General features: G+C 44.1%; 1 protein-coding gene across 3 annotated transcripts in view; it reads left to right on the top strand.

Moving 5' to 3' along the window:
* The first annotated feature begins 5,230 nt into the window (after window positions 1-5,230).
* Window positions 5,231-11,019, top strand: part of ACTN1 (actinin alpha 1) — a 47,657-nt gene continuing 41,868 nt past the window's right edge. For 2 of the 3 annotated variants that reach the window (XM_026849127.1, XM_026849125.1), the window contains exons 1-2: window positions 5,231-5,341; window positions 10,575-10,694. In XM_026849127.1, coding sequence (XP_026704928.1) covers window positions 5,317-5,341; window positions 10,575-10,694 — 145 coding nt within the window. In that variant the 5' untranslated portion in view covers window positions 5,231-5,316. The remainder of the gene's footprint in view (window positions 5,342-10,574; window positions 10,695-11,019) is intronic. The other variant, XM_026849128.1, reaches the window with a different exon arrangement.

Genomic DNA, 11,019 nt, shown 5'->3' with positions numbered 1-11,019 from the left:
TTTATTTTTTTAATATCTGTCATTTATGTGGTTGTGGTAGCTTTGACATTTACATTGCTGAAATTGCTTAGTGACTGAAGTGCCTTATTGGCTGTTTTCTTGCAGCAAAGAGCTCTCTAGATCCACTCTCAGTGGTGTCACAGCACTGGTGCTTTCAAGGCAGAAGCGTTCTTTCAAGTGTTGGCTTACTGTCCTACTTCCCCAAGTTTCAGCCACTTTGTTACCAGAAAGGTACTAAATTCAGAAAGGACAGTGTGAAGCGGAACTGTTATTTGGTTGAAGGAACAAAAGCAAAAGTTGAGAAATACAAAGTATACCCAGGGAGTGCAGGTGTGCATGTGTAATACAGAGAGAAACAGTTAGGTTTGCAGTTGGCAGGACTGGAAGATACCTGGAAGCTAGCTGAAGATAGTATCAGAGTTCTGGCTGCAGGACCTCCAGCAATCACCTGGCTGTTGTTTTTAGTTAACTTATGCCTGGGCAAGGGTTAATACAGTGAACGCTAAAGAAGCAGGGACTTTTGGTGTGATGTCAGAAAAAGGGAGGGTGTGCCTATTAAAATAGGTATGCAGGTAGTCTTGTAGAGGTTACCCCAACAGTAAACCTGCCTCATGTGCTGAGGCAGCAGAACAGTTAATCATATTTGCTTGCTTTTAGTAACATTTGTTATTCTTTTTATTATCTGACACGTTATGTTGTGGTAGAATGTGAAGGTTCTATTGTTCATACAGCACACAAATAGCACGAGTTGATCTCAGTATCAGGGGTTTTGCTGATGAAGCTGGGGTGTAAAATAAAAAAGCTACAAATCATAGCTAGATGGGCGCAGGTGGTGCAGAGAGCTGAGAAATGCACGCATGAGCATTCAAACATACACACAAACGCACACGTGTCTCTTCATCGGGCATCCTCCATTGTGAACACTGAACAAGAGGCAGACCTGCAGGGGGGCTCTTGGCAATCTGTTCTGTCCAAAGATAAAATTAAGTGTACAATATATGGAAAGATACAAGGGCCAAGAAATACAGCTCTGTTTGTACCTATTGTGCAGTTACCATAGAAAACTTATAGTGTGAGATTTGTATAAAGAAAATACAGTTGATGGTATGTTTTTGTGCTATTATTTAACAGTAAGTAGTTTTCCAGCTCTGTGAAATTTCTGCAAGCCTCAAGATTAACAGAGTATTTGTTTCCTCATCTTTGGGATGGGGAGGAGGAGGTAAGCAGGAGAATAATGTCCAGGCTTCTGTGTCTGCAGGCACCAAGGAAGCACATCTGCTGCCTCAGAGCAGTGGTCTGAGCTCATGACTGAGGAAACAGTACTTCCCACCTGGCAGTGCATTTCTGCCCTCCGAACTGGGGTGTGTCTCACCTCACCCCAGCAGACACAGGTTTTGTTTTGTTTTTTTTGTCTGGCTGCTCCCATGGTCAGGCCTGTGCTGGAAAGATGGCTGGCTGGTCTCAGCAGCCCTTTCCACTTTTGAAAGCTTGTTTGTTGGTGACAGGCAGCACAGCAGGGCTTAGCAGCTGCCCTGAGCTGATTGCCACTGCTAGCTGTGACTCAGGGCGTGGGGAGGAGCGGCTGTGTTGCCCAGAAGGTGGATGGGGCGAGTGGGTGGTTTCAGTAGGTTTCCTAGAATAACAAAAAGGATCGTGTGCAGATGCGTGAAGCCAAGTCAGTAAAAACAAGACTGCCAAACAGGACTGCCAGGATTGCAAGACCCAACGGACAGCAAAAATTTCAGCTCTCCCTTCTCTTGCTCCCTCCGACTTTTCTGCCACATTTCTCCAGCCTTCTCCTATCTGTCTGTTCCAATTTACTGCTTTGAAGTAAGAAGATATTTTACTCCTGTGCAGTATATGCAGCAGATGCAACATAAAGCTGTTTTCTGATTATTATGTTTTGATCGATGCTGCTCTGGGTTGGTCTGTGGAGAACATAGTTTGTGAATCCCACTGCAGTTATTAAAAGCATTCATAATCCTGTTTTCTTGTAAAATGGCCTAACGCATCCACGCTGGGCTGCTGCTTGTTGCCTTTCCCACGTGCTGTTGTGCTGCTTATGGTATGCTTACTGCAGTTAATGTAGGGCCTGAAGGATGCCTTGACAAAATGTCTGGGAGTTGTCTAGTGGGGACTGTGTGTGCTCTGTCTGTTAACTCTTCATGGGCTGTGTCGTGGAGGAGCTGAGGTGTCACCTCTGCTACTAATGGCTAATGACAATGTTTTGCCCAGTCATCTTACTTCAGCATGGCTGAGACTGTGATGTGGTAGGGATGGATTCAGCAGAGATGTTGGAGTGCTGGCTCCTGGACTGACTTTTTCACCAAGACCTAGGTGACTTTTACTAAAATAAAAGCACTCTCACTGATCTGATTATTCTGTCAGGCTTTATAATAATGCAAAGTTCAGAAGATTTGTAGTTTGGTTTTAATTTCATCTGTGTTTCTTAGAAATGTAGACTTAGTTACCCTCTTCCATCCTCAAAACATGAAGAGAGATGCCCAGTTGAGCTATATTGGTATTATCCATGATTTCAAGCAGAACGTCTACTTTGGGCTGATGGAAAACCAAAACTGAAATGGCTTCAGAGAAGTCATACAAAAAATAAAAGTGCAACCTGGTGACCCATGAGTTAGATCTCAGGCTTCCTCCTCAGTTCAACATAGATTTTTGCAATGTGGCCCAGGGCCAGTCTCTAGCTCTAGGTATCTTGCTCTGTCTGCTTTCCAGATATGAGAAGAAGGTTCATGGGTATCCACAACCTTCTTGGCATAACTTGTTTTCATACTTTGATATTTGATGATGATGTACCATTTGAAAGCATCTCTGCTCTCATCTGCTCCTCTGGAGGTGTGAAGGAGCCTGGCTGCAAAAGGGAGCCAAATAAATGAACCTCTTCTCACATAATACAGTGCAGGCACTGGAATGAGGAAAGTAGTGCCAAAAGGATGTACTTCAGCATACAAGGCCCATTTTCAAATAAAACCACTCTTACTTGAAAAAAACACCACTTCTATTTCTCAAGGGAATAACAATAAAAAGCAATAAAAGGTGCTTAATGACTCTACTCTTAAAAAAAAAAAAAAAAAAGCAGCTTCCAAATCTGGAAGGAAACCAAGCCATCTTGAAAAAAGAGATCCCAGACTTTCACAATACATACATCCGTCCAAAAGGCCATTGCCATGAAAGTATTTACAGCTGCACTATTATCCTGCTCCATCCCACAGCCCCAGCGGAGAGCAAGGCCAGAGCACAGCAGTGGGAAGCTCAGCAGCTGTTGAGCAATGCTTTTTCCAATAAAAGATTCACTATGCTATTTGTAGTTGTGTAAGCACGAATGTGAGCAGGTTAGTAGAAGACGACCAGCTTCCAGATGAATAAGAGCAAGCCCTGATGCTCTTTGCCATTTGGGGTAATCTTTCTTTCGAAATTTTGTGCGTGGTGTAAGCAGTGGTGAAGCATTTCTAAAGCTTTTGGCGTGCCATGGTTCAGTATCAGCTGAGTCCTTTCTGCTGCGGTTCCCCAACAGCCTAAGATGGCATGACTGCTGTGGTCCACTCCACCCTCCTGCTTGGCCCAAGTATGCCCTACTTTCTCTTGCAGACACTTGTTAGACTGCTGAACTGCCTCCATGCACTACTGAGCAGAAGACTCTCCTTACCAAAGAAAGTAAACAGTTCTTTGCTGGGTCAGTGAATTGAATTGGCTCAGGGAGCACATCTGGAAGATCCTTTCCTTGTGGTAGGACTGAGGTTTTGGAGCCGCTCATTTTTTGGAGTAACCTCACCCTTCTATTTAAAGAGTGATTGAGGGGTTATCAGTTTGTACAAAGGAAAGGGTTTACTTGGTGTCCTGTTCAAACACTGTGAAACACATTGGACAAACTTGTCTGCTTTAAAAGAACTAGTTGCTACCATTTACTCTTCAAACAGTACTGTCAAACAGCTTCTTCACCTCCAGGTTGGGCTCTTTGATTCACTTATTTAAGACCATGCCACATTGGGGTATTTGAGGTGGTTTGTATGTTTCTTGTGTATTGACTGTTGAATGGTAGCACTTACTTTTCTCTTTCAGGCCTGTTCATGTGGTGTTCTTTTGAGATAATCCCTACTATCACATCTGTTGGATGAGATGGTCTCTTCCCTGTCAGTGCCCTGCATGCCCATTGTTCTGACAAATTGCAACCACAGAAAATGTGTCTTGTCATCAGTTGTGGTGAAATTCATTTCTCCCATATGAGATCCTCTTACCCTGATCACTTGAGGTCAGAAGCATTTCCAAGAAGAGTTTTGTTTAGCCTGAATGCTGCTGGCTGTGTTGCAGTTTGGACCTCAGTCCCTCCCACACTTTGAACTCCTATTATTACTACAGTGGTGGTGCGTAATATCACTAATTACAGAGTGTCTGTGATTTCTATCATTGAAGTGACTGCAGTGGTCCTTCTGCCAGAGGCTCTCAAGCAGTGGGAGTTTGGGACTGTGCTAGACAGTAGTGTCGCTAAGTAATTCTTACTTTTATCCTTTCTAGGACTTCCACTTATGCTGAGACAGGTGATAGCATCATTATTCAGAAAGCATTTACTCCTCCACATGAGGGGGGAGGGAAGGTGGGACAGTCATGCAAGTGAGGGAGGTCTGCTTAGCACTGAGTTGGAGGCAGCAGGACAGGCACCAGTGGGGTGTGGTTTATGTGGCTGAGGAGCTTGGCACACTGTCTCTCAGTGTGTCTAAAGCCTGCAGTGTTTGCTGGGGGTGGAGTAGACCAGAGGCAGTTGGCCATAGACTGGTCCTTTTTTTTTTCTCCAAGCACCTGTCTAGAGACAAGAAGATCTGGAATGCTGTTTTTACTTCTCCTTCATATTAAGGTGTGTCATCTAACACCACTGGAGTCCTTAGCATTCTGAGCATTTAGCATGCCTTAAAATTAGTTTCAAGGTATTCCAACCAAACCTAAAATATAGGGGCCTTTCCAGAAAATCAGACATGCTGAGCTGTGAAGTGACTGTCTCTGGCTCTCTCTGTCATGGGAACACCCTGCAACTTCTTTAGATATTTAGGTACTAACACTTGTGCTCCACAAGGACAGTGGGTGGAAAGATAAACGCCATTTAAATCAGTGTCATGGTACCTAGCAGCACTGCTTTGGTTCTGAACTGTTTGGCTTCTGGGAAGATTACTGACTGGTTTTTGTTTGTTTGTTTGTTTTCTTTTTCCTGTGTTTTAGACATTTACAGCATGGTGTAATTCTCATCTCCGCAAGGCTGGAACACAGATTGAGAACATAGAGGAAGATTTCAGGGACGGTCTTAAACTCATGTTACTTCTGGAAGTCATTTCAGGTGAGAGAGGTTCTGTGTGGTGCTCTCAAGTGTCCTGAGCATCTCTGCTCTGAAATCTGTCCTCCTCTCTTGCAGAACAGGGACAACAAGGGCTGTAATGCTGCAAATTTTGCTAGAGTATAAGAACAGCTGCTTTCTGATTCAGAGCAAATTTCTCCCTAACAAATATCTTGTCTCCAGCAGTGACCATTAATGTACTTTTGGAATGTGCTCCAAGCCTCATGGCCTATGCAGGCTGCCCATTGCATTCCTGCTCCTGCCTCTCGGCTTTCCTCTGCCCATCAGGAATGCACAGCCTCCTGTGAAGGCTCAGGCAACGGCTCTTACTGCTTGGCAGGGCTGATGAAACAGCTCTGGGAAGAGTGTGGGAACGATGCACTGGCAAATCATACCAAAGCCGCATGACAGTCGGAATAGGATAGAAGTTATTGGACGAGGGGAGTCAAACCAATAAATCTTCTGTGTCATTCGGTTTCTGCTGTGACTGAAGTTTTTCCATTCTAGTTTCAATCTGAGCTCAGTGCTCAAGCCTTCAGGGGGGAAAAAAAAAAACAACAAAAAGCAAGAAAAGTAAAATCCCCCAAAACACAGTTTGAAATAAAAACAGTGGCTTGAACAAGTTAGGTCAGATTTGTTTTCACTCCCTATCACAAATGTCCCACTACTTGACAGGTATCTCCCTGGGATTATTTTATCTAAGCAGTAATCCCTATTGATGTAGGGATGAAATAAATACCTTAGTAAAGTATTGTGGGAGGCATCGAGGGGGGATAAGACTGTATGTATGAAACTGGGGTTTTATGCCCACAGACTTTCTTTTGATGGCTTTTGAGCCAGTAATAGCATCCCAGTGACTTGCACTCCTGACCTCCTCCATATGTTTTCCAACAAAACCACCATGATAGAAACACTCAAACTGCCTTCCCTCTGCCCCTCCTTTCTTTTCCTTCCCTTCTCCTTTGCCAGCTTCTGCAAAGATGCTGTCAGTATATATGTTTTCCAAAATTTATGAATATAGGATAAAACCTCAGGAGTTTTGCCCATGATAGTGGTTTGGGAGAATCAGAGCTCAAAATATTATCAGTGTACTCATTGCTTCTGCAGTGCCTGTAAGAAATGAGGTAGCAGAGTCTTATTAGTTTATTTTCTAATAAAGAGGAGGGGCTGCAATGTGGAAGCTGTGGCAGATGGGCCTTGACGACTTAGTTTCTAATCATTGAACTGGAAAATAGGGGAGAGAAGCATGAACAGGGGAGGCTGGATGAGGCTCCGTGCTTAAGTGGGGTGTCTCATATCTCATGCTGCTTGATTTCCTTGCCTCATCTCCCACTCTTCCTCTCCTGTTGTCTCTTTGGGTGCCCACTGGCAGGGCCTGTTGGAACCTCTTCAGTTTAGGAAGAAGCTAATAGCTTCTGAGTGTCCTGGTGGTTTGGGCACAGCATTTCCCCATCTGCTGTAGAGCAGCTCTGTGCCTGCAGCCTGTTGCTAGAAGACCAGCAGGCAAAGGCATCGCGACCAGCTGTGGGCTCCATCCCACCAGAGGCCACAGTCCTTCACACACTAAGGACTGAGAATCCTTTTCTTAGAGCTGGCAGAAGCTAGAACCACAGTTTTCATAGGTACAGTGGCAAAAGAGGAGAAACTTAGCACAGTTGTTTTTTCTCTATTTCTTTTCCATCATTGGTGGTTCCATTTCCAGTTGTGAGCCCCGCTGCTCTTATGGAGCCTCCTTCCAGCTGCTGGCCTTACTAGTAGCCCCTTTGGCCTGTAGTTGGGGAAGCAGCAGCCCAGCCTGTGAGCAGTGTGGGGGTAGGGAGTCTCCTGCTGGTTGGCAAGGGATTGCCTCTGTGTTTCTGCCATGGTTCCCACTGATCACCTGCCAAAAGGATGAGTCTCCGAATGGCTCTTAGCCCTCCAGTTCCAGCTCCTGGCCTTTCCTTTCAGCTTTTGGCTCACTCCACACCACCTTCCCACATTTTGGGGGACTGCAGAGCAGCTGACACGAATTTGGTGTGGGCAGGGTTGCTCTATGGCAAGCTGATCTTTCCCTCTAACCCAGAGGGTGATGGCCATAAAAGCCTTCAGCCGTGACTGGGCTGGCCTGGCTAAGAGCTGTGCAGACCACAGTGCTGCCTCCACCTGGCTGCCCAGCCAGGGTGTGAGGGAGTGCCATCCTCCTCTGCCCCCACTGCAGCAGCGGCTGCTGCCACACTGCTGTGGGAGGAAGGATGGAGCCTCCATCAGGGAAGCTGCTGGAGAACCTAGGGTGGGAGAGGCACTGTGCCACTGGGGCTGTGGGAGACCTGTTTCAGGGCAGACTCTCCTGTGTATCCTTGGGGAGATGTTGCTGCCAGGCAGCTAGGGCAGGTAGGAAGCAGTTTTCCTATCCAACGCAACTTCCTAAAGCATGGGAAGCAGTGACGTTCTGCAAGAGAGAGAGTGCCTTAGTTTTACTCAGCCCGGTACCTTCTACTGGTGAGCTGTGCTGCTGATGGGCTTCCTCCCAGCCCAGCCAGAGCCCCTCAGTCCCCCAGCCACTGTGTGGTAGGGGAAGCTCTGTGGACAGTCCTGGGACCTCCTCATTGCAAATCCTCTCCCATTGGCCTCTGTGGTGGGAAGTAACAGTTGGGCCTTCCTCCTCCGCCCCAACTGCCCCAAAAGATATCCTTTTATTTTTCACTGCATGCATTTCCTTCCCCTGGTTGACCAAACCCGTTTAAAAATTAATACTACAAGACTGATAAAGGCTAAGCTTGTGTTTAGTACATTTAAAATAAACTTATAAGGTTGGGGTTTTTTTCCCCAAACGGAAGGAATGACTAATTGAAATTTTTCCTAAACAAATTTGCTGTAAACAACTTCTATGCCAACACTTCATTGCATTGTTTGGCTTTTAAAGTACAGCCTTGGGCTAGTACATGAGAATTAAGAGAATGGATGTGAGTAGACCATGTTCATTTTCTCAGCTGGGAGAAGTACTGAGAAATAAAGCAATGATGCAAATAGCTGAAAGTAGAACATATTTCCACAGGCTTCCCTTTTAATAGTCTATGTCATTAATAATGTATGGCATGGAACCAGATGAAGCTTTTCTCTGGAAATCTAAATTTGTAATAAAGTCCAAGTCTGAAGGGAATAGCCATTGGGTTGGGACTTAAGTTCTCCAAAAAAATGATTCTAAAACAAATATCCTATTGTGATATCTGAGAGAGGAAGACTGCAGTTTTGCAATCACCATCAATTGCTCGAGGATCACATTGCTGTCAGAGGAAACAATCCTGCTCTCTCCAGCCCAGGGAGAGCAGTTCAGATGCTCTCCCTTGTGTTGGCAATGCACATGCGGCCACAAGGTGAATTGGATCAGCTTGCTGTTCCAGCTGAAACCCAATCTCTTGTGTCTCTTTTTTTTTTTTTTTTTTTTTTTTTTTCCCAAGGCTCGTTTACAGTCACATGAGCTGAAGAAAATGGTTATTTTTTAGCTGGCTCAACCCATTTGTTGACATTTGGCAGCATAAGTCTGCTTAAGTCTATTGTGAAACTGTCACAAAAAATGCTTCCACTTTTATTTAGAATGACTAGCATTATCCAAATGCAAAAGGAAAGCAATGTATCATGATGTATACTTGAGGCTCCATTAAAGCGAAATAGAGGGGTTTTTTTAATCCTAGCATGGAGGTAGTACCATAAATACATCTTTTCACTTAAATTATCAGACATCAGTGTTTCATTTTGAAAGTGAATCTGGTTTTATCCTTAAGCTTGAGAACTAATGACACCAGCCTACATTAATCACTGAAACACTTTTAAAGGATTTTAATTTCCAGACTTCTTTCTTTGTGGGGCATGGCTATGAGGATTATTTTTCTCCCTTCTAGCTTTTCTCACTCCTTTGTTAGGAAATAAGCCATCCGGTTATTATGAAAAAGAGTTCTTTAAAAAGTACTTTTCTTTCTTACCCTTAAGCCTCAAATAAAGTTTTTGAGTCAGCTCGTGCTGACTTAAATATTCAGGTTCAAGATAAAGCAAGAGACTCTTGGAACTGAATAGGTCAGGTGAGTAATCACTTGCCTAGACTTGCCCATTTGATCTCTTTTAAATTATCTCATGACTTTTTTTTTTTTTTTTTCCCCCCAAAGTGCAATACCTGGTTGCATTTTGTTTAGATCTTTTCTGTATTCTGGAGCTTGTGATCTGAAAGTGGCCATTCTGTTCATTTTTTGGTGTTGTGTGTCACATACGTGTGGTTCTTGATGTCCCATCTAATTATATTTCTGTTAGTTTCTTTGAAAAGCCCACTTGTCTGTCCAAGCTTTAATTTGCTTACTCTGTGTGTTGGGGTAGTATTAGTAAAAGTAGGCTGTAAGCATAGTTACAGACTGCCATTAATGCACTTTTTTATTTGAAGCTTTTCCAAATCTTCCAGCTTTGTTCCAGTCAGGAGCTGGTGTTTGCCCTAAGTTTTGTTCCTATGAGAGATTTACCTACCCTTGCCTCAGAGCTAGGCTGCTTCCCTCTCTATGTCTTACTTATAAACATATAAAATGCATACCACTGTGTAAGAGACCATTGCATAGAGTTAAAAATACATCAAATGTGTAAGGGAAGGGAGTAGAGATGACAGTCCTTACAGTTATAAAGCCACTAGTCAAATAAGTGATTTAATTTCCTGATACAGGTAGTTGTGGCTGTTCAGTGAAGAGACTAGAGATGTAGGAGGTCTGTATCCTGTCTGGGGAAAAGGAATACAAGATCACACTCACATTTGACTGTAGGGAGTTCCAAGAGGGAGAGATTTGCTTTGAAAGTTGGGTGTTGTAGATGCTGGAGGGGAGCTCCTCATCTGTCTTTCTGTGAGAGAGAAGTTTTTGCTGTTTCCCGGCATTGTTATCTGTGGTTAATGGTATGGAGGTTAGTTCCACTGTCTAGCTCAGTGTGATTTTGAAGGACCTTTTCACCTCTGATACAAAAACCTGCTGCGGAAAGGACTTGGTGCCAATGGTTCCTCATTAAATTATCAGGGATGCAACAAGAAGATATTTTTCTGTCTGTTTCTTTCTGGGGGTATTTAATAGTGAGTGTAGGCTGTCCTGCATTCAGTGGTGAGAAAGGAGGGCATCTACCCTCTGCCTGGGTGAGCAGCGGGAGTCACCAGCATGGGAAAACACCCATCAGGTAAGAATGGGTTCAGAATTGTTTTCTAATATCTTTTTTTTTTTTCCTATTTTCTTCTTAGGTGAACGTTTGGCTAAGCCTGAAAGAGGCAAAATGCGAGTGCACAAAATATCCAACGTGAACAAGGCCTTGGATTTCATTGCCAGCAAAGGAGTCAAACTAGTGTCTATTGGAGCAGAAGGTAAAGAAAACAGCTGATTTGTCTGGGCACAAGCTGTGCTTAGCTGCTGCCTTTCTCTCACGACTGCATGTCATTTCCCTTTGTGCCTCCCTAGCCCTACCATGTCCTTAGAGAATAAGCCGTGGAGGTAAAAAGGGGATTTATTAGGCCTTTAATCTGGATTTAAATCCCACCTTCACACCAAGCTGTCAAACCTGATTCTTGCTTGGGCTTATTGGTCAGGTCTCCTGCTTTTCTCCTGGTTCTTATGAGTTAAAGAAAACACTGAGCAGTGGCAGAAACAAACTGAGATGTTTTTTTCTCAAATGAAGAAAAGTCTCAACTG

The sequence above is a fragment of the Athene cunicularia genome, assembly GCF_003259725.1.
Source record: "Athene cunicularia isolate RWA chromosome 5 unlocalized genomic scaffold, athCun1 chr5_part1, whole genome shotgun sequence".
Lineage (NCBI taxonomy): Eukaryota > Metazoa > Chordata > Aves > Strigiformes > Strigidae > Athene > Athene cunicularia.
Note: the sequence above shows the minus strand (reverse complement) of the source record. Positions and strands in the feature narration are given on the sequence as shown.